Source organism: Haliotis rufescens, unplaced genomic scaffold, assembly GCF_023055435.1.
Source record: "Haliotis rufescens isolate VD_foot unplaced genomic scaffold, xgHalRufe1.0.p SCAF_1, whole genome shotgun sequence".
Taxonomy (NCBI): domain Eukaryota; kingdom Metazoa; phylum Mollusca; class Gastropoda; order Lepetellida; family Haliotidae; genus Haliotis; species Haliotis rufescens.
Window position 1 is genome coordinate 20469811 of NW_025963779.1, and position 24700 is coordinate 20494510.

General features: G+C 40.3%; 1 protein-coding gene across 11 annotated transcripts in view; it reads right to left on the reverse strand.

Moving 5' to 3' along the window:
- LOC124115804 (multiple epidermal growth factor-like domains protein 11) overlaps positions 1 to 24700 on the reverse strand; it is a 43260-nt gene that overhangs the window by 16861 nt on the left and 1699 nt on the right. For 8 of the 11 annotated variants that reach the window (XM_048392827.1, XM_048392813.1, XM_048392811.1 and 5 more), the window contains exons 2-18: positions 10872 to 11105; positions 10330 to 10492; positions 9689 to 9813; positions 8904 to 9060; positions 8467 to 8570; positions 7602 to 7742; positions 7234 to 7371; positions 5759 to 5896; positions 5317 to 5454; positions 4944 to 5081; positions 4332 to 4469; positions 3324 to 3461; positions 2786 to 3019; positions 2298 to 2460; positions 1406 to 1530; positions 663 to 819; positions 253 to 356 (exon numbers count right to left, since the gene is read on the reverse strand). In XM_048392827.1, the coding sequence (XP_048248784.1) occupies positions 253 to 356; positions 663 to 819; positions 1406 to 1530; positions 2298 to 2460; positions 2786 to 3019; positions 3324 to 3461; positions 4332 to 4469; positions 4944 to 5081; positions 5317 to 5454; positions 5759 to 5896; positions 7234 to 7371; positions 7602 to 7742; positions 8467 to 8570; positions 8904 to 9060; positions 9689 to 9813; positions 10330 to 10492; positions 10872 to 11105 (2535 nt within the window). Of the gene's footprint in view, positions 1 to 252; positions 357 to 662; positions 820 to 1405; positions 1531 to 2297; positions 2461 to 2785; positions 3020 to 3323; positions 3462 to 4331; positions 4470 to 4943; positions 5082 to 5316; positions 5455 to 5758; positions 5897 to 7233; positions 7372 to 7601; positions 7743 to 8466; positions 8571 to 8903; positions 9061 to 9688; positions 9814 to 10329; positions 10493 to 10871; positions 11106 to 17525; positions 17680 to 24700 lie in introns of those variants that run through there. The other 3 variants (XM_048392782.1, XM_048392788.1, XM_048392818.1) reach the window with 3 other exon arrangements.

The following is a 24700-nucleotide window of genomic DNA, read 5'->3' on the forward strand; positions in this document are numbered from 1 at the left end:
TAAGTGCAGCCTGACAAGACACGTACATACTCATGAGGGAGTCGGATTCAAGCCATCTTGCGTTTTTTATGAAAATGTAAAGGGTTTTGTCGCTTATATTCATTATGTGAGCTGGAACTTGATCCTCGGACAGAAACTGGGCAGGTTGGCCAGATTCCTGAATGCAAGATGCCATCTGACTATTGCCGTACCATAATCATTGTATAGTTGTGTATCACCTCGGGAGAAAAAATAGAGTCTGAGGACATTTACCATAATATCGTATCACTTTTATTCTTCTCCACTCTGACATGTTCCGTTGAAGACTGTGCGCTGTTTCTTGGCCACCATTTTCGGACAATGTGAAGAAGTGTGAACTGTAAGGATACAGTTACTCATACATCAATACGAACCAATGATCTCAGTCGTATTTAAAGTGGTTGATGCAGAAATTGATTTCTAGCCTAGTCACCTCATTATGATGTGCATAGCTGCGTTCATTAGGCGTGCCAGAAACCTATGAATCCTAGATTCGCTCTGATTATAGTTCGTGAATTGTCAACAGCATGTTATCACGCTGGTTGGAACACATTATGCTGCCACGCATTGATGTAACTGAAATACTGTTCGAAGCGAAGTAAAACCTAACAGACTCACTCACTCACTCACTCACTCGTTTATACCTGTCACTTCGAGCAATGATGTAAAGTTTTCCCTCAAAATAAGTTGCATCATAGTATGTCTTTCCCGTTATTAGGACTGATATCTTCTTCGTTTTGATGTTCATTTTCTTTATATTCTTGTTGGAAATACTTGCATCACACCAAAATAGGTAATCACCTGCAGGAAATATATTTGAGTTAATTAGAGAACATGTATTAAGTCACAACGTGACCATTTCGACAATCCTGCCGTTAATAAACCCACAATCTTCATATTACCGGAGGGTATATTTCACCAAGGTCGTCTTTCATCCCACAACTCCTAATGTAACCTCGGACGAGCTATCCATTAACATTTGAGGGAATATGACAACGTGGTGTCTCTCCCTGTAAGTGTCTATTCCATTGAATATAGAATAAACAGAAAGGACAATGTTATATAATAAGCATGTCTCAAAATTATCTTTGCTTTTTACAAAAAAATTGAACACTTATCTCTGTATGCCGAAATTGTCATTCATTTCTTTCACTCTCTTTTCAATAAGCATGTACTTTACGAGTGTAATCCCAGCGTCAAATATAGAAGAAGAAAATACATTTAAACAAACATCGTTGATGACAATACATCTCTCATCCTCCTACGTTTATTTGAGAAAAGGATCGAGTTTATGAAAATTAAAGTTGGACATTCAAACAAAGGTAACAACATATCATTGTATTGGGTGAACACAGAATTGAGGTAAATATACAATATCACAACATACCTTGTGGGTCTATGACAAGTCCCGTTGGCCAATCCGATCCGGTATGTGTAAGCACCTTTCTGTTGGTTCCCTCATACGTCGCTTGCTCAATCTGTGCACGTCCCACATCGCTCCAATATATGAGTCTGAAAATATTTCTTTATTCATATTTGTTACATTCAAGCCTGTGTTCTATAGCCTTTAATGTTCAAGCTAAAATATAGTTGGAATCGAACAAGAGAGTTCAATTAGAACATGCAATCATGAGAGAATCATTCAAACCACCCAATATAGCTCCATGGAGATCCCTAAAATAGGTCCCTAGTAAAATCTGCTTGTCTCCCAGTGGAGATTCCGAGGCAGTATAGGTCCTAGCACTCCATGCTTGACGGCTTAGTCGACTGATTAGGATAGGATGGCTTCAATATGTGACCTTTCTGATCGTGTGTCTTCATACCCTGACAACATGTGGATCGTTTCCTAAGCTGTCCGCAGTGATACTTGTTATATGGCAAACTGCGACGTAAAGCAACATTCACGCACCCCTCTCAGCTCGTCTTGTAACTCGTATCCAAAACGAAGCCCAAAGAAAGTTATCTGGCCATGAAATGCAAGTATCCAGTAGCCAATTTACAATAATAAGTCGAAGGGTAGTAAATTGATATCAGTTACAACAATTCAGAGTTCGTACATATTTGACGTTAAGCAATTCATTTCAATAAGCCTTTTATACATACAAGCGACAAAACTCTCTACCCATCACAAACACACGCAAAGGCAAGTCAATTGTTCATCCATGCATGACGCAGGAGTATTATTTTTCGGGGTATCATACGGCAAGACGTGTATGTAGGACATATTCTGTTCCGCAATCCTACCCAAGTAGACTGTGAAATGCAATTAGCTTTCTGACCTTCGTGAAGTATCCAAAACAAGGGAATGAACTTCATTATTTGTGGCGCTGATGATTCTTGAAACGGCATTGCTCGTCATATTCAGGCAAAAGATGGCAAGGGCCTTATCATCAACTAAAAACAACTGTCTAGTTTCCCAGTCGATATCCATGTCTCGAAGAGCTGTTGATAAAATTTGTTTAGAATTTGCGCGTGTGATACGGAGTGATGGTGAAAAATTGGATGAAATATTTTGTTTTGCTTTGATTGTATCAAAATAAAAATAATTATATGCAGCATCTGTACTTTAATGGCCTCGTGACGAATTGATGCCACTGGCACTTAGAACATATGTATCCTGCACGTGCCTCTGCAATATGATTATGTGTTTTTTTCAACTTTTATGAATTTTCGGATGGTTCCAAACATGTTCAACAAGCCTGAAAACAGCCTCAACCAGAACAGATTTTTCATTGATATGCTATATTATTTTTAATCATAAACTCACATGATTTCATTTTGTAAACAGTCTGTTTGTAGTGACCGTCGAGATCTGCCTTCATAATCGTCTTCGCAGATCGTCTCTCCCAGTACATTTGTCTGTAGACAGGGTCGTAGTCTAAGCATAAGGGCTTCATAGAGGTTTCTACAAAGGATGGCTTCATTGGCGTTGCGACGTCACCGCTCAAGCTGTATTTGTAGATACCGCCATCAAAATCAGTGACCAGGACAACAACTTTACCTGATTAAATGATAAATAGTCTTGTAACAGGCAGAATTGTACGACAGTACTCAACAGCAGTTTCAAAGTAAAGAGAATCGAGCTCATTACCTCTGTCTCATGCTAGCATGCTAACCACGTGGCCACCCTTTGCCAACAAAGTGAGAGAGTGATTGAACACTGTTTTGAACACCTATTCAGTTATATCATGACTGAGTTGTCTGCTTGGTGTGGGAGGAAAGCCTGAAGAGATACAGGTCTCAGCGCAGTTTTTATGTGAAATCTGAACTGACACTTTCAGTCCCTGGAGGCATCTGAAACTTACCCTTGTTACATCTGTCGCCGGACCAGCCTGGTTCACACCCTGATGGACAATGCCCGTTCTTCTTGTTACAGACAGTTTTGATTTTACAGTTAGCACAAGTAAAACTACAGTTGAAACCAAAATACCCATCGCTACATTCTGGAAAGTAAAGGTTTGCTTAGTTTGAAAAAAAACACAATTTAATCCATCCAAATAATTAACTGAAGAAACTCTTTTCCCAGACGTGTTAACAGACAACCTGGCTCACACCCTGATGGACAATGTCCACTCTCCTTGTAAGATACATTTCCGTCCTTACAGGTAGCACAAGTTGAGCTACAGTCGAACAAATACCCATCACAATATTTTGGAAGGTAAATAAATCAGGATGTATGCTAGCTTAGGTTTGGTACGCAGGTGTGCATGTACCTTGAACAAAAGAATATGATCTTTATTATTACATCCAAATCATAAAAAAGGTTAAACAAACACCTCCAATTGAAGATTGAACGTAACTTTGTTAATGTTGTATGTTTCCTGTCAAACCCGCCAGTTTATAATCTAGTATAGTTAATCTCTTGCACTGACAATTTATATTGACAGTTTAAACAACGAGCCCCAAAATACGCACGCAGTAAATGCAAAAAATCCCGAAATATACCACTTAATATGAACTGTAAAGCGTACAAAGATTTGTGGTAATGAATTGAATGACCCTCAAACATGTACATGTAATACACACAAGAACAACCCGTTTTGTTAACCTACACCATACCTAGTAGCTATTTACGAGCAACGTCAACCAAGTCAAGGATTGCACGACTCCATCTATTCTAAATCACGTCTTATACCTTTAACCGAGACTGGGCAAAGAGCGTAGAGTTTCTGGACTTTTGGGTTTCCAGAATTAAAATGGGACGTGTTACGTTATATTCTATAATACCTGTTTCAGTTACTGAATGTACAATACAAATCAGTGGCCACCACATCTACCCATGATCAGCTGCACACAACAAAGAGTTCACCAACCTATGTTACATCTGTCTCCAATCCATCCAGGTTGACAACCAGAGGGGCATTTTCCACTGGCATGGTCACAAACAGTTTCACCGGAACAGTTGCCACATGTCGATGTACAGTTGAAGCCATAATACCCAGCCTCACACTCTGAAAACATACAAGACAGAATTCAAGGAGACCTTGGACACACACAATTGTTAGGCGTGACGATTCCCATTATACTTGAATCCCATACACATAAATTCAAGGTGGCTGTATTTGAACGGTGTTTTAGGATATACTTCCTGGTGCGTAGCACACACATAGATCAATGTACATGGAAGTACGGTTCGTTGGAACAATGTCTTCATTTAACGATTCGGTTGTAACTGGATAACTAGAATCCAGCTTTTTTAAGAATACATATACAGTAAACTACGGTTATAACGAACACGCTTATAACGAACTTACGGATATAACGAACTTACTTTTTAGTCCCGACTATTTGCTGTAGTTATGCTGTATATATGTTTTTAACGAACTACGGCTATAACGAACTAAAATTAGTAGTCCCTTTGAGTTCGTTATAACCGTACTTTACTGTATTGGGTACTCTTCAAAACAGGTATGTTGAAAGCTCACCTGTGGCACATCCTTCCCCACTCCAACCGGGTTCACAGCCAATGGAACACTGTCCACTTGCCTTGTCACAGACTTCCCAATCTTCACACTTCCCGCACCTTGATGTGCAGTTAAATCCACGAGGATCTCCTTCACATTCTTCAAGAGAAGATAAATTATGACAAACAGTGAGTCAGTGCATGAATGTTGTCTGCTGTAAACAACACAGTTTTAGCTATATCCCGGCGGCATGTATAGAATCGGATCAGGCCAACATGTGATTGAAAGCACGTTATATTCTATAATACCTGTTTCAGTCACTGAATGTACAATACAAATCAGTGGCCACCACATCTCCCAATGATCAGCTGCACACAACATAGAGTTCACCAACCTATGGTACATCTGTCTCCAATCCATCCAGGTTGACAACCAGAGGGGCATTTTCCACTGGCATGGTCACAAACAGTTTCACCGTAACAGTTGCCACATGTCGATGTACAGTTGAAGCCATAATACCCGTCCTCACACTCTGAAAACATACAAGACAGAATTTAAAGAGACATTGGACACACACAATTGTTAGTTGTGTTCAAAACCAAATGGCTTGAATACCACGATACACATAAATACAACACAAGATGGCAGTATTTGATGGGTGTTCCCAGGTGCCACAGCTAAATCACGGCAGCATGTATAGAATTGGATCAGGCAAACCAGTGATTGAAATCACGTTATATTCTATAATACCTGTTTCAGATACTGAATGTACAATACAAATCAGTGGCCACCACATCTACCCACATTCAGCTACACACAACGTAGAGTTCGCCAACCTATGTTACATCTGTCGCTAATCCATCCAGGTTGACAACCAGAGGGGCATTTTCCGGTGGCATGGTCACAAACAGTTTCACCGTAACAGTTGCCACATGTCGATGTACAGTTGAAGCCATAATACCCAGCCTCACACTCTGAAAACAAAAAAGGCAGAATTTAAAGAGACATTCGACACACACAATTGTTAGGTGTTCTAAAACCAAATGGTTTGAATACCATGATACACATAAATACAACACAAGGTGACGGTATTTGATCGGCGTTTGAGAATATATTTCCTGGTACCACAGCTAAATCTTGGCAGCATGTATAGAATCGGATCAGACAAACCAGAGACTGAAAGAATGTAATAATCTATAGTACGTCAAATTCCATCAACAAAGTGAATGTTCATGGCGTTACATTACCACACGAGCATGCACGTCGCTATGTGACCACATTTATCTTTGGATGTGACGTTAAACCCCACTCATTCTATATGCTTGTCGTAAGAGGCGACTAACGTTATCAGGTGGTCAGACTCGCTGACTTGATTGATGCATGTAATCGCATCGATCGATGATAAATCACGGGATTTTCTGGTCCAGGCTCGATTTATTTGCTGGATATTAGTGGAATAGTTCTGAGTGCGGCTTTAAACAACAAACAAACAAACATTGCAGACTCGCCTGTGTATTGGTAATTCACCCGTGTAATACAGATTCACCTCTGTATTGCTGACTTACCCGTGTCACACCTTTCGCCTCTCCACCCTGGTCGACACCCAGACGGACACTGTCCACTGGACTTATCGCATACATTTTCGTCTTTACACTGGGCGCATGATTGGGTGCAGTTTACGCCATATTGACCGTCCTCACATTATGTATTAAAACGTAAAAGTATGACATGCAGAAAAATGAACAACACAAAACGTGGTTGGTTTGCACGGTACATACTTTGGTTTTATCTCCTTTTCTAAGCGCATCGATCGATGATCAATCTGGGAATTGTCTGGTCCAGCGGTGTTAAACAACAAACAAACAAACATTGCAGACTCGCCTGTGTATTGGTAATTCACCCGTGTAATACCGATTCACCTCTGTATTGCTGACTTACCCGTGTCACACATTTCGCCTCTCCACCCTGGTCGACACCCAGATGGACATTGTCCACTGGACTTATCGCATACACTTTCGTCTTCACACTGGGCGCATGATTGGGTGCAGTTTACGCCATATTGACCGTCCTCACATTATGTATTAAAACGTAAAAGTATGACATGCAGAAAAATGAACAACACAAAACGTGGTTGGTTTGCACGGTACATACTTTGGTTTTATCTCCTTTTCTAAGCGCATCGATCGATGATCAATCTGGGAATTGTCTGGTCCAGCGGTGTTAAACAACAAACAAACAAACATTGCAGACTCGCCTGTGTATTGGTAATTCACCCGTGTAATACCGATTCACCTCTGTATTGCTGACTTACCCGTGTCACACCTTTCGCCTCTCCACCCTGGTCGACACCCAGATGGACATTGTCCACTGGACTTATCGCATACACTTTCGTCTTCACACTGGGCGCATGATTGGGTGCAGTTTACGCCATATTGACCGTCCTCACATTCTGTATTAAAACGTAAAAGTATGGCATGTGGACAAAAGAACAACACAAAATGTGATTGGTTTGCACGGAACTTACTTGGTTGAAATACAGGTTGCTGCACATGGTCCCAATTTCACATCTAGCGCACGTTGAGGAGAAATAGATGCCATATTTACCTGTCTCACACTCTTGAAGAAATAGTATCATATGGTATGTCTGCTCACTTTGTTTGCAGACACTAGAACACCTACCTGTGTCACACCTGTCTCCTGTCCACCCGGCCTGGCATCCTGAGGGACAATGTCCAATTGCTGTGTCACAGGTATCCGTCCCAGAACACATTCCGCAGGTAGAATTACAGGTGATTCCATAGTGTCCTCCAGCACATTCTCCTAATATTAAGACAATACACATACAAAATATAAAATTTCTATTTCCTACTCTTGTTTTACCCGACAAATTAAACACATTTGGCTTCGTACGACTTCCGGGGTACCAGTATATATCACGTATGTTTCCGATAATAAATGTTTACTATTGGCAAGTGTGTGTTAAGCACGTGGCTTAAATTATTCTTATCGGTACACACAGCAGATGTTCGGTGCTGCATAATGGGCCAGGTATCGACATGTGTGCTTTGTTAAGATGAAAACAAGGTCACTTATTACATTAGACCAGATATTCCAATGATTGACATCTAAAGGGTTAAAGTGTTAGACTGCCGATAGTTAAGTCATGCCTTAGACCTTGCGGAAGTGATCAAAACTTAGGAGGGTTCTGGTTCGCCATGTTGTCGTGTGACTTCAGTCAGTCCTTAAACTTATATACGCACAGTAATATTGATAATAATTAGATCATTAATAAGTGCAGCCTGACAAGACACGTACATACTCATGAGGGAGTCGGATTCAAGCCATCTTGCGTTTTTTATGAAAATGTAAAGGGTTTTGTCGCTTATATTCATTTATGTGAGCTGGAACTTGATCCTCGGACAGAAACTGGGCAGGTTGGCCAGATTCCTAAATGCAAGATGCCATCTGACCATTGCTGTACCATAATCATTGTATATAGTTGTGTATCACAATGGGTGAAAAAATAGAGTCTGAGGACATTTACCGTAATATCGTATCACTTTTATTCTTCTCCACTCTGACATGCTCCGTTGAAGACTGACAGATGTTTCTTGGCCACCATTTTCGGACAATGTGAAGAAGTGTGATCTGTAAGGATACAGTTACTCATTCATCAATATGAACATCGTGACGAATCAATGATCTCAGTCGTTTTTGAAATGGTTGACGCAGAAATTGATTTCTAGCCTAGTCGACTCATTATGATGTTCATAGCTGCGTTCATTAGGCGTGCCAGAAACCTATGATTGTGGTTGGAATCCTAGATTCGCTCTGATTATAGTTCGTTATATATGTAATTACTTGTCAACAGCATTTTATCACGCTGGTTGGAACACATTACGCTGCCACGCAATGATGTAACTGAAATACTGTTCGAAGCGAAGTAAAACCTAACCCACTCACTCACTCACTCGTTTATACCTGTCACTTCGAGCAACGATGAAAAGTTTTCCCTCAAAATAAGTTGCATCATAGTATGTCTTTCCCGTTAGTAGGACTGAAATAGTCTTCGTTTTTAGGTTCATTTTCTTTATATCCTTGTTGGAAGAATGTGCATCACACCAGAATAGGTAATCACCTGCAGGAAATATATTTGAGTTAACCAGAGAACATGTATTATGGAAGAGATATTAAGGTACAACTTGACCATTTCGACAATCCTGCCGTTTACAACCCGGAATCTTCATTAGAGCGGAGGATATATTCAACTAAGGTCGTCTTTCATCCCACTGTTAATGAAACCTCTGACGAGCTATCGATCACCGGTATCAAATTAGCAGTATCCATTAACATTGCTGGTAATGGTACATTGTGGTGCCTCTCCTTGTAAGTTTCTATTCCATTGAATATCGAAAAAACAGCCAGGAAAATGTTTTATAATAAGCATGTCTCAAAATTAGCTTTACTTTTAAGAAAAAGGTTAAACACTTCGAGTATGCCGAAATGGTCATTCATTTCTTCCACTCTCTATTCAATAAGCATGTACTTTACGAGTGTCATCCCTGCATCAGGTATAGAAGAACTGTTTGATAAAATACATTCAAACATACATCGTTGATGACAATACATCTCTCATCCTCCTACGTTTATTTTAGAAAAGGATCGATTTTGTGAAATTTAAAATAGGACATTCAAACAAAGGTAATAACATATCATTGTATTGGGTGAACACGGAATTAAGGTAAATATACAATATCACAACATACCTTGTGGGTCTATGACAAGTCCCGTTGGCCACTCCGATCCGGTATGTGTAAGCACCTTTCTGTTGGTTCCCTCATATGTCGCTTGCTCAATTTGTGCATGTCCCACATCGGTCCAATACATGAGTCTAAACATATTTCTTTCATTAATATTTGTTAAATTGAAGCCTGTGTTCTAAAGCCTTTAATGTTCAAGCTAAAATATAGTCGGAATCGAACAAGAGAGTTCAATTAGAAAATGCAATCCAAGAGAATGATTCAAGCCACCCAATATAGCTCCATGCTTGAGCTCAATGGAGGTCCCGTCGTTAAATAGGTCCCTAGCAAAGCCTACTTGTCTCCCAGTAGAGATTCCGAGGCAGTATACGTCCCAGCACTCCATGCTTGAGCTAAAATGGAGATCCCCTCGCAAAATAGGCAAGACTTGATTATTTACAGTCCAAGTGTTCGCGAAAAGGTCAACGTATCCTGCCTGACCGGTGTTACCCATCACAAACACATGCAAAGGCAAGGCAATTGTTCATACATGCATGACGCAGGAGTATTATTTTTATGGCGTATCACACGGCAAGACTTGTATGTAAGACATATTCAGTTCCGCAATCCTACCCAAGTAGACTGTGAAATGCAATAAGCCGTCTGACCTTCGTGAAGTATCCAACACAAGGGAATGAACTTCATCATTAGTGGCGCTGATGAATCTTGAAACAGCATTGCTCGTCATATTCAGGCAAAAGATTGCATGGGCCTTATCATCAGCGAAAAACAACTGTCTAGTTTCCCAGTCGATAGCGATGTCTCGGACAGCTGTTGATAAAATTTGTTTAGAATGTGCGCGCGTGATTCAGAATGATGTTGGGTGAAAGCTTGGATGTAATCTTTTGATTTGCTTTGATTGTATCAAAATAATAATAATAAGAAGAATAAGAATAAGAAGAATAATTAATCTGTAAATAATAATTTTAATATGCAGCATTTGCTATTCTAATGACCACGTGTCGAATTTGATGCCACTGGCACTGAGATTATCTGTATCCTGCACGTGCCTCTGCAATATTTTTTTTTGCTACTTCCAACTTTTATGAAATATCGGATAGTTCCAACCTTGTTCAACAAGGCAGAAAACGGCCTCAACAAGAACAAATCCTACATTGATATGCTATATTATTCTAAATCATAAACTCACATGAATTCGATTTGAAAACAGTCTGCATGTTCCGACCGTCCAGATCTGCCTTCATAATCGTCTTCGTAGATCGTCTATCCCAGTAAATTTGTCTGTAGACAGGGTCGTAGTCTAAGCATAAGGGCTTCGTAGAGGTTTCTACAAAGGATGGCTTCATTGGCGTTGCGACGTCACCGCTCAAGCTGTATTTGTAGATACCGCCATCATAATCAGTGACCAGGACAACAACTTTACCTGATTAAATGATAAATAGTCTTGTAACAGGCAGAATTGTACGACAGTTAGTGAAACTCAAGAGCAGTTTCAAAGTAAAGAGAATCGAGCGCATTACCTCTGTCTCATGCTAGCATGCTAACCGCGTGGCCACCCTTTGCCCACATAGTGAGTGAGTGATTGAACACTGTTTTGAACACTTTTTCAGTTATATCATGACCGAATTGTCTGCTTGGTGTGGGAGGAAAGCCCGAAGAGATGCAGGTCTCAGTGGAGCTTTTGTGTGAAATCTGAACTGACACTTTCAGTCGATGGGAGTATCTGAAACATATCCTTGTTATATCTGTCGCCGGTCCAGCCTGGTTCACGCCCTGACGGACAATGCCCAGTCTTCATGTTGCGACCGTCCAGATCTGCCCTCATACTCGTCTTCGTAGATCGTCTATCCCAGTACATTTGTCTGTAGACAGGGTCGTAGTCTAAGCATAAGGGCTTCATCGAGGTTTCTACAAAGGATGGCTTCATTGGCGTTGCGGCGTCACCGCTCAAGCTGTATTTGTAGATACCGCCATCATAATCAGTGAACAGGACAACAACTTTACCTGATTAAATAATAAGTTGTCTTAGAATTATTTGACCGTTAGTGAAACTCAAGTAAAGAGAATCGAGCGCATTACCTCTGTGTCATGCTAGCAGGCTAACCACGTGGCCACCCTACGCCTACATAGTGAGTGAGTGACTGAACACTGTTTTTAACACTTTTTCTGCTGTATCATGACCGAATTGTCTGCTTGGTGTGGGAGGAAAGCCCAAAGAGATGCAGGTCACCAGGGCAAATCTGTGACTTTAAGGCTCCTTTTATGAAGTTGAATAACTCTCAGCGCGATTTGTGTGTGAAATCTGAACTGACGCTTGATAACTATGTTGTTGGGGATCGGGTTGTCCCAGTGGTAAAAGGCGAGTTATTTTGCTAAACAGTTCCATGACTGTGCCAATCCTGGTGTGTTGACGTCGACATGTACCTTTCATATAACGTTATGGTGGAAATGCATGAACAGTTTCCACTTGCTACACTATCAAACATGTTTAAATTGTATTAAAATCGGAACATGGTCAGGGTCTAAACAATTTGATCAGGCTCCGCACGTCCGTCACTCTCGTAGTATGACTAATAAACCGTTCAATATATATAACACATTATATACACATGGGGCATGTCTTGAGCTGGTGATATTTCAAGGTTTCATCTATAAGGGATCTTTTTACTACGATTAGTTCTCATTTAATTATTGCCTTTTTAAAAGAAATAGAATTGTACCATAAGTTTTGTTGATATGTTTTGTATAAATAAAAAACTTTTTTAGAATTGGTAGGATTAAATTATATCGAAGATTGTTAGTGGCAGTATCCTCGAAGGGGGTTAAAGTACTGTAAAATTATTGTCCCCCTGAGAGGGTATCATAGTCCCTGTCATTCAAAGAATATTTACTTCTACTACGTTTTTAAACGTAGAATGTTCGTCATTTTAATTGTAGCTAAAACTTACGTACAATCGCCAATGACTGAAGGGATGGTGTAAATCCTGCTGGGGTCCATGCAGGTAGCAAAGGCACTGTAAGTCCCAATGGACCCTAGTATGGTGATCTACCTTCAGTGGTTGGCGATCTTTAGCTAATTTTTATCTTGTATTGTTGCGTATGGTGTTATATTTTTATGCTTATCTGCTAGTTTTACATCTATCTGTGATCAATCTAATTATTTTACTGTCCTTCGACGACAGGTTTTTATAACCTAAGTATATCTAATTTGAATGTAGTACTTTTTCTCGTCACGATATGGCTGAAATAATGCCGATGTGACGTTAAATTTTAACTCACTCACTCACACTTGAGCTGGTGCCGTTTGCTATTTACATTTTTATTTTTTCGCGTTTACAATGCAACAATGTGTGATTATGAGGGTTCTCATTTCTTTGTAAAAGTTTGTAAACAGACCAGGCGAGTGTTGAACTGGTGCCTTTTGCCATTCGGTTTTGGTAAAAAAGTGTAGATTATGTATTTCTGAGGAAAAGACAAGTTGGAGGTTCAGAGAGTTTCATATTGTGAAGCATAACTCATAATTTCCAACCATTCAATGTTTGGCGATGAAACTGCAGGCAAACCAGATACCAAACAACATATAACCCTGTTCTAATTCCGGGTGAAAATAGGTCCCCAGCCATGTCACTGAATAGACCGGGCGGTAAGGCTGGGTGACTTCCCTGACTGAGTGAAACGTTTCTCACAATGCGGTGTTTATAAAACAAACGACAACATCATACATAAATTGAGGAACTGTTTTGTTGTTTTTATATTTAATTATAGAATTACTGTTTAGAGTTTAAAAATACCATATGTAACATTGCTAAAATAGAAATATATTACGAATGTATTACGAGTTTATTTCGAGAGGGGCGGAACTGTACCGGTATAAATTCGCCGGGGGGAGATTTTATTCTGGGGGCGAATATATTTCGTGACACCGGCAATGATTAATAACAATTGTGACAGATTATGTACAGTGTACATGTACCTTTTTAGGGAAAGCTGCAATCTCTGTTTAGTCTGTCCACTTGACAATAACAACAAATGCCACTCTCGCTTCAAACATGTTAATTCGGTGCCGTTAGTTCACAACATGGAGGGGCGGTCGGGTAGACTAGTGGTTAAAGCGTTCGCTAGTCACGCCAAAGACCCGAGTTCGATTCCCGACATGGGTACAATGTGTGAAGCCCATTTCTGGTGTTCCCCGCCCAGTCTTAAGGAGAAGCTATCTGATCGACCACTGCATCGCGTTTAAGTGTAGTGTGTTGAGAAGGTACGCAACCCTGCAGAGTCCTTCGCTTGGGTGAGGTCCGCTGGCCTGAAGAGTGAAACAGAAAACTTTCTGTTTGCTGCTCAGGGCCAGTCACTTCCCACTCGAAACCGTCAATGAGTGATTTTGCATCGAAATGTAAACATGAAATGTAGATTATGTAATGAATTTAATGAGACTGTCCAACACATTGTCAGTGGATGCCCTGCTTTGGCACAAACACAGTATCTTAAGCGACATGCTGGAGTTGCTCGATCGTTTTATTACTGTCTTCGCAATGTTTGTAGTTTTGACACAGAGGTCCATCCATGGTACGACCCCGAATTTGGAATAGGCCCGTATACAGCCTCAGAAGTATCCAGACCAACAAACGTGATCTTGGCCTTTTTTGATAGATCAAATGAAATCATTTATATTATTGAATTTTCTGTCCCTTTTGACATCAGTGTGATTGACAAGATTGAGGAAAAACATAGCAAATATGCTGACCTCGCTTTCGAAATGTCACGTTTGCATCCCAAGTATCAAGTTTTCCGACTCCCCACTGTTCTCGATGCCTTAGGTTTGGTACCTCCCAATCTGTTGACTGACATTGGGAGAGTACCCGGGTTTGCTACCAGGAATACAGCCCTTCTGACAATCTGGGTAATGGAGAAGGCTGCAGTGTTGGGGAGTTCTAGGTGGGTTTGACTAGGCAGCGCTTCCTGGGAGAAGTCCCATTCGCTGTCTGGGCTGCGTGTAGAGGGGGCAAGGGCCCTGAGCTGATGATGAGCCTAACCAGCCTGACTGTGCCAGGATCACCCAAACCCTCTTTGCTGCATCTTTTATTTTAATCTGTACATTATCATCATCATAACAATATATGTCTATTGTTCATTTAGACAGATTTGTATGTAAATAATGAATAATATGTTCTGGTCTCAATTTGGCTGAAATAATGCCCACGGGACTATAAATTACATATCTCACGAACATTTCATAAGATTATATGAGGCATTGACGTACCCGCTAGATTCAAGTCCACGCACAGCTTCGAGAAGCATGAAGATTTATGGACATAATGATACTTATTACATAACTACAGTTATAACACAAGACAAATAACAAGAACGGTACCCGTTTCTATCAACCTTCAATGTTTTTAGTGGATGCATTTAGTGACCTGTCAATGTCTGAAGCTCAACTGATGTGTGTGGAGTTTATTATACACTAAACAGGGTTAGACGTTTCTGCATGACTGCATTGTTGGAAACTTAACACGGCCTTTTTATTCACTAACAACACATCATATTGTTGTAAGTCTTCCGTTGAGAAACGATAATGTGGAAAAGCTTAGCAAACAGAAACATATTTCACTTGGAATATATACTTGACATTAAATTCAACAAGTTAAACAACCATTACTCCATTATCATAAATACTATAAACATAAACTCCCTTACTTGAGCTTAAAGCAGCCGCAATGATAAATATGTGTTCGAATAACACAAGAGCAGTGAAATACAACATTGTGTAGAACTGAAAAGTTAGACTGATGACAGTCACTGTGTAGTTGTGTCACTGGTCAGGTACCATGATGTGTATCTCCCCGGCCAAAGTTAAATGTCTAAAACTATTGCGCCTTGACTGCGGATAGGAATAGCTGACACGTGGAGCTCTTATTGGTGAACAACGAGTCTATCTCCTTGACTAGTTTCCTGATATTTTGAATATAGAGTTGAGTATCCTGTGGTCGACCTGTATCTGGTCAAATCGGATGTACAATTTGAAATAGGACAGGAAAATAGACTCTATGTAAAGTGGTGATACAATGTTCAATGATTTCTGGCGACAGCCTCTGCATACGCTTTGCTTTAAGATTCGTGTATTGCAGTAAATGTGAGGTAGGTCTTCGAGCCAGTGGTGTTATGTACCCTCAGAGTATGGCCTCAACTGCGGTGAAGAACTGTGTGGTTCAGCGACGGGCATCTTACCGGGGCAAGGGCATTAACTGATTATAGAAGTCTCGTTCCAATACTTGCCGAATTGACTGGAACTTCCAGGCTCGGTCGGAGGGACAGCAGTGGCTACTACGAGTCATGTCTCTTCTGTGTCCCTCCTATTGACCAATCAGATTCAATCACTCATATCACTTGCATTTGCTACAAACAATATGGCGGCGCCCAGTCAAAACGATCTGATCGATAATCAAGATCTATATTGTAATAAACGGGTCTCGAAGTGCATAAAATCAGTTGAGCACCTTATCACCAAAGTCTGTCGACGACCAGTTGGCAGTACACATGCGTTGCAAATCCTGCGGTCGACCGAAATCTGCATGTTGAAACCGGATGTCAGGTTCGTTACGCGATAACTTACCTGGTTCGGCAAAGGTGGGAACAGGACTTTTATAGTCAGTCAACGCCCTTGCCTCGGGAAGATGGCGACGAGTGACGTTAATCGTTTCCCCTTGCGGATGAAAGATGCTTGGTGTATAGACGTCGACGTGAACGCTTTGCACCAAACATCAAAGTCGACAAATTCAGCGGAGCTAGTCGCCGACTTTGTTCACGTTCAGGGCAAAAAACGGCACCACGATGAAATTCTGCAGCCACAAATTGCTCCTGTTATGTCGAAAGCCAACGCCGATTGTCAGCACGATAATTTCAGACATGACTGACACCGACACATTCACACAACAACAGCATTCAGTCCTGGATGTCTCGAGCATTAGATGTGAACCCCGTTGATTGAAGGATGCGACAACGTCAAACAGTATCCGCGAACCCTGCCACATACTGCACTGGGTACTAAAGGCCGAGAGGGTCAATATTCCCCAATTTCTGATGAAGACGTCGTATCTGCATCAGCGACTGGGGCAAACTGAGATTGTGGGGGTCATATGTGTCATGTGAGTGAGTGTGTTTTTACGACGCTAATATCACTACGGGGGACACCAGAAATGGGTTTCACACATTTTACCCATGAGGGGAATGGAACCCGGTTCTTCGGCGTGACGAGCGAACGCTTTAACCTCAAGGCTAACCCACAATCCCGAGTCATATTTGAACATCCAGCTACTTTCTATTGATCCATTAACAACCCGTGAAGATCCGGGTTAGAAAGGGTCTTCAGCAACCCATGCTTGTCGTAAAGGGCGACTAAGCTTGTCGTAAGAGGCGAGTAACGGGATCGGGTGGTCAGACTCACTAACTTGGTTGATGCATGTATCCCAATTGCGTAGATCGATGATCAGGATGTCAATCACTTGATTAACTGGTCCAGACTTGATCTTTTATCAATTTTTATATTTTTGTGTGCCAATGCAATACCAAGCTTAATCTTATTCATGTATATGTCATTGCATTGGCACACATAAATTCATGTCACTCGGGGTGTAAACTTGATATCAAATGTAAGCTCGTGTATTTTCACAATTGATATTCAATTTCAATTTAACGACGTTGAACAACTTTTAACCACTTCAATACATACTGCAAACGAATTTCTCTCAACTTACTTTAATCCGTACTTCTTTTCAATTGACCCATGTTGTCAGTGGAATTGATACTCATTTTACTGTTGTACAATAAACATAAGCTCCCTTACCTGAACTTGAAGCAGCGGCAATGATAAATATGTGTTCGAAAAACACAAGAGCAGTGGGAAACAACATTGTGCAGGACTGAAATGCTAGACTGATGACAGTCACTGTGTAGTTTTATAACAAGGCGGCTACCATGACGTGTATCCCCACGACCAACGTTTTATGTCTATAACTATTGCGTTTTGATTGTAGATGAGAACAGCTTACACAGCTGTATTTAATGGAGTTTGGGTTATCTCATTGACTAGTTTCCTGACATACGTACTCGCGTATCCTGTTCACTTTCAATCTGCGTCGAAATAGGATATAGAATTTGGACTAAGACAGGGCATCAGCGGCTTGTGCCAACTGTAATAGCGTGTCGCCACATGTGGGCTTTCAGCTGCTTTCCTTGTTTCTAATGAATCCATCAAATTTAACAAAATGTTGTTTGTTTGTTTGTTTTTTGTTTAACGCCGCACTAAACAGTATGAGTTGCTGATCTAACCCGGATTTTCACAGCTCAACAAAAATGCATTTGCGGGGAGTATGTGTCACAATATACAACTTGGGTCTCTTTTTTGTAACACAAGGCCTAGCGAGGACCATCTTCAGTATTTTCCTTTTGTTACCCATTCCTAAACGAATGATTCAAACTATTATAAACTTCGTCAGGAGATATTACAAATCATCGCAGTTTATTACAATTTACTGCAACCGCTTTCGGTAAGAATGAGAGCAACCGAGGAAATTACTTGGTTTTATTCTTTTTTTCAGCATGATAGCGGTAAAACTGGGTAATTTTATAGTCGAACAAACATTCGAATATAAGTTTTTTTGCAGTCCAATGAAATCTGTTTCGTCGGACACTCGAGACTGGTTATTCTCGGACATTGACGTTTTATCTTTACATATTATTGAGGTTATCACGGGAGTGCGTTTTGGGAGGGTAACTCTCCTGTATTAGGAATAACACTGCATTTCACGAGTATTCCCAGTACAGGAGTTGTTGGTAAGAGGATAAATTATCTGGATTTGTGGCAGTAACGAATAATGTTTATTGCATTCGTACATTGTTATAATTACTTAATTAGCTGGCTTGAGGCCTGCAGTCTAAGGGACATGAGATGATGTTATATTAATATATTCTTTTGGCAACTTGAAATTGCAAATTAAACAAAATAATAACTTTGTTTTTAAATTAGCCTCCCCCTCCATCAATTGCAAGTGTTATATATACTTAAAACAGACCGATTTATAAATGTCTAGAAGAAAAGTACAGTCCGTGAGCATAGATGAATTGTTCCCACACATGTGTGTTTGTACTGACTCAAGTCCAATATTTGATCATGTGAAAAGATTATTAAACACATCTTCGACAGCTTTCTGGGTATCGTGCCCTAACTTTGGGTGCTGGTGATCTATAACTCATTTCTATATTGTATTGTGACATATATTGATATTTTTTATGGTTGTATGCTAGTGTTAACGATTAATTTGTAATATTCTAGCTATTTTACTGTCCATCGATGACAGATTTTTATTTATTGGTAATAGATAATAATTTCTCGTAACGATATGGCTAAAATATTGCCGATGTGACGTTAAACTTTAACTCACTCACTCACTTCAAGTTATTGATCGATAAAGTATTTGCTATGAATCAAATATGTGAATAAAGAAAAAAAGATATAGTACAGTTGTGCAAGGGAAGAGGTAAGGTGAAATTGGGTTTAACGTCGCGTCCAAGATTATTGCACTTATATAGCGACGTGCATGCACGCGCGCGTGTGTGTGTGTGTGGCTGCTTGCACTAGACCGGACTGATGCCGATTTATAGTGCTAGCACACTGAGATACAATGCCGCAGGTTAACATGAATACACCACTCAGACACAGTATACTGACTCCGAGCCGACCAGTCCTTGTTTTAACCCCTAATGCCGAGCGCCAGACAGGGTAACAAGAAGTACCATCTTTTAACGTCTTTTGGTATGACGCGGCTGGGGATCGAACCCCGGAACTTCCGCTCTCCGGGCGGACGCTCTACCACTAGACCACGGAGGCGGTCTTGCAAGGGAAGAATATAGACGAAACTGAATAAAGCAATTTAATTAATATTGTAAGATGCAAAATGTAAGAGAAATTGTTTTTCATGCATCTTTTCCTTCACATTTCTGAAATGACTACTCCTTGGATAACTCGCTCTTCAATTCGGAGATAAACATACTGTGTTTTCAATGTAGGGCTAGATTACCTGTAGATTTAACCCCGCTAAAATGAATTTGGAACCGAACGCGCAGCGTAGGGTTTCAAATGTTAAATTTAGCGCGGTTAAATCTACAGGTAACCTAGCTCTACATTGAAAACACAGTATGTTTATCTCCATTCTACCATGACTAAATAAAACGCGAACTCTTTGGTGTTAGCAAATATACTGAGTGAAGTGGCATGGGTTGAATTCAGTATTTTGAGTGGGTTATCGATCTGAATTACGGAATCACCGAACAAAATATGGTGCTCTATATACTGAAGCAGTTTGTTTACACCGTTATACTTCACTCGAACATATGACAGGCATTGAAAGCATATAAGCACGGCAGCTTGGTAAGCTAACATGAGGTGGGCATCCCTAAAGAAAACAAAGCAAGCTTTGCAAGGCTTTCGCTCTACATCGCGCGTCATCATTATGACGTCATATCGCTCATATCGAAATGTATCGCCACACATCCTTTGAATATTGTAGTAACCGCATCTGTGCATTTTGTAACCTGTAATTGTAGATATAATTCTTATAATTTTTTATCACAATTTCTTTCCTCAAAGGACGTAGGCCAAGATCTAAACACAATTTTATTTAGTACGTGTGACTTCATGTTTACACTGACAGCCAAACAACAACCAGCTATATCGCGGAATAAAATAGATCCCCCAAAAGAGAGGTGACATGAGCGTATGGATGCAGAACTTGCTCTTCAGAAACATCTTACGCAACACATGTGTTCATATAATATCCCCATTAGATGGGAAAGGTCTGTAATGAACTACCTCAGTAAGTCAGTCACAATGACAGCGCGTCGTAATACATAAATTACATCAAGTACAAGACGTCAAAATGGCCGACACGATAAACGTGACGGGAGGATTTCCAAAGTTGTTAATGAACCTGTGGCGGTTACATGTGTTAGTCATAATTGATCAACTGACCGATTATTGAAAGGTGATTAAAGATGCGTCAAACAGACACCAAGGTAAATTCGTAGATTGCTGGAGACGATCACTGTCAGCCTAGACACAGATCGAGTCGATACTGATGATAGTTTGGCTGTGCATTTTTTCGTTTGTTCATTAGGATGGGCCGTAGCGAGGAAATTCGTGAACAATCATGCAGTCAAGCTCTCTTACGTTTCTCAATGTATACTGAAATGCTGAGACCAAGATAAAAGGTTCTAAATGATCAGAAATAATGCTAATGTATGTTTTCGTGCTAGGGAATTCCCAGGGGTTTCCCCAGGAATGTGGAAGTAGTCCGTCAGTGTTTACGTCATTTCAAGAACACGGTCTCGTGAAAAACGTATGAACGTCAATCAGACCAATCAGAATCGAGTAAATTCCAAATTCATGGTAGAATATTATATAACAGTTCAGCACTTATACATGAATATATGTCTAGCTTCCAAATATTAGTTTATTGTCTCTGATGGGAATAACTTACACAATACTAAATTAACCAAGTAATAGGGAAACCATAGAATGGTTTTATCACAGAATCGAACGCATTACCTCTTCGTCAAGCTAGCATGCTCACCACATGATCACCCTACATCCACCTAGTGAATGAGTGAGTGGATTTAGTCATCATTCATAATGGCGATGACTTTGTCTTCTTGTTTTATTTTAAACACAAACATAAAAGCGTTACTTGTCCTGTAAATACCTTTGGGGCCTACACACATTTAACATTGTTTACAAAATCGTGTGGGATAGCCAATATAAATAGGTACATCTCTGTCATGAATGATTCGGGACAATTTGTCAAAAATGAAAGAAAATGTCATTTACGTAGAAAACAATATGTGCAATTCAAGACTTCCTCATCGATCACAACAATGTAACATTTAAGGATGGGACATTTAAGTAAGCATCCCCATACTGATCTGCTTCTTTATGCATAAGAGTAAAAAACTTTCTTGAATTGGGGAAATAAAAACAAGGGAATTTGGCCGAGAACTTTTAGGAATACATAGCAAACACAACTGGATACACTTTGAACTCGGCTCTTTAAGACAATGTCAGAGTCATTTTATAGTGCAGGAAGTACATTTTAGGCAAATAAACACGGCTGACGTGCAGGAATTAATGCGGCGATGGCAGAGAAACCTTTCACTACTTCAGCCTCATCATTGTGTGTTTGCAATTTCAAGATTGAAGATAAAAAGATAATACTGCCTTTAAAAAAACCATCAATCATATGTTTCAATGATATCTACAAAATATTTAAGCCCTTGGTTCTCTTGGGGTTGTTATATATTTCGTTTTGATAAATACAGCGGAAGCCCTTGGTTTTGACACTGTCATTTGTAACCGGTTATGTGAGTGTGTTAAACCTTTGTAGTAGTATAACAGCTAATTTTCTAAGCATGAGTCCATATTTTATGAACATGTTGTGGGTCAATAAAAGCAACAAGACCCTTTCCTCAATCGTAAAAATATTCTGCTAAAAGCAGAGTCGATTGTCCGATTCCGACTATATCATAAGCATGCGTTAATGGATCACTATCAAATAGTGATGATATCTGTTGTTCGCGAAAAGGTGAGCATATCCTGACCACCGGTGAAACACGTCACAAAGACATGCAAAGGCAAGTCAATTGTTCACCTGAAGAAAACACACAGGAACATTGTTGTAACACTGAGGCTTCACTTAGGCCTTGAGTGTTGTAACTCCCATCAAATAACTTTTGAGCAAAATTTGTATGATGCTCTTTGTAATCTTCGTTTGCTAGAATGTACCTCAAACGTTGTGAAATGTACACACCAAAGGCTGGAGTTACCGGAATATAGCTCAACATAAAGGGAACGTTGACTATTCCGATTCATATGCATAAAAATATACCAGCAAGAAGGGGAGCACAATGGGTCCCACAGGATGCATAATTCTCGGCTGAATTTCTTACCCCCAAATTTCACAAAGATGCTATAAATGATAAAATCCAGTTTTCTCAGTAAGTTTTAAGTAAGTTAAGTTGACAGCACTTATGGTTTTGGCAGATTTTTTCCTCAGTTAACATACTGTTCTCACATTTGTGGCATTATTTGTTTTTTACTCAAGCAATTAATGTACTGATGCTTACATTTAATGGTTTTGTTATTTGAGGCCGTGTCAGAGGACCAACTACCAACTTGTATGTGGGCTAGATTTCGGATGACAGCTGGCTTGGATAGAATGGGTTTATTCCAATTTTCATTTTCAATTTCCAAAAAGCACACATCTTTCTAAAATAGAGAGCCAAACAGATAACAAATTAACTAACCACTGTAAACACATAAGCGGAACACAAATTTTCACAAAATCCGGAATCCTAACTTGGGCCAGTGTCTTTCTTGTCCTTCTTATCAAAGGTTATGTAGAAGGTAGTGGCCTATCAGCCGCGAATACCACTGGAATAAAACAACAATAAAGAACACTTATAAAAGTGTCCACAGTACCGAGACTGCCGAGAATGAGATCCTGTCATTCATGGACAAGCATTAGGCTATCATACTTGTTCTTCTAGATCTGTCAGCCGCTTTCGATACGCTAGATTTAATACCTCTAAAGGCGCTGAGAACGCGTTCTGGTATCTCGGGTACAGGCTCAGCGTAATTGGAGTCTTATTTGCATCTTCGATCCCAGTGTGACAGCTTGTAAAAGTCCTTCCGAACCAAGCAAGCTGTCCCGTGGAGTCCTGCAAGGATCCGTGCTGGAGCCACTCCTTTTCACCATGTGCATGATTTCCCTCGGGGACATTTTCCGACGCCACAGCATACATTTCCACCGCTTGGCTGATGATACCCAGAATCACATTGCCGCCAAGCTAAGTTGCATTACAACAGAAGTCCTTCTCGCTGGATCACAACAACCGCAGAAAATATCACATTCAAGAATCACGTGCAAAATCAGAGACGTTTTTGTGACGTCATCTGGACAAGTAAAAACTTGTTCAATCAAGACATAACTAGCAGCAATTCTGTCCGGTCATTTCCTTTTTATCCGGGGGCAGGGGTGGCCCAGTCGTCTAAGGCGCCCCGATTCGCTGTGCAGAGTTGCGTCCCTTGGACACGCAAGAAACCTTTGATTGTGGGTTCGAATCCCAGTTCGCCCCGATTATTTTTCTAGGTATGTCAGCACCATACCCGTGCTCGTGGGTTTCACCGAAATGATAAACGTCTGAGACCTGCATCACTTGGGGCTTTCCTCCCACATTAAGCTGACATGCCGTGATATAACCGGAATAATGTTAAAAGCAGCGTTAAACCCATCCAACTCACTCACTCTGTTTTCTTCAGATTGGAAAATTACGTCGAATGCTAGCACAATCACAATATATGGTATAGCGGCAGAGCTAGGGTTTCAGGATTTATTTGATTGCGTTCTAAATGAGAGAAATCCTGTGTTTTAGCTACATGAATATATTACACACACCGGCACTCACAGGGACAGGGCAATAGACTACATGTTCAACAGACATTACACTCGGAAAGTGGTCGTTAATCTTCCAGGAGAATCAATTGCAGCAACAATAGCATGACGTCATCATAATGGGTTTAATGTCCGAAAATAATACATCCTCATTTGCAATGATTGTAAATTTGGGGGCGTAACATTTCCGACAAGAAATTTACCCAACTAAAAATAGACATGAGGTCATTGTGACGTCACAACACTTTTGGACCCTAACGAAAAAAAGACATGAGATCATGGTGCTGTTCTCAGCATCTATAGAATGACATGGTGTGCTAAAATTAGTTTTGTAAGATCAGCACATTGTCCAGTTCATGAATCTATATTGAGAACAATGTCATCTGCTGATGAATATGATCATGTGTCCTGAAATACAGTCACTCTTGACAATTATATCTTTGCTGAACGTATATTGAAAATGAAATCACCGTCAGATCAGAAACAGCTTGGGAAGCATGTGAAATGAGTTGACAAA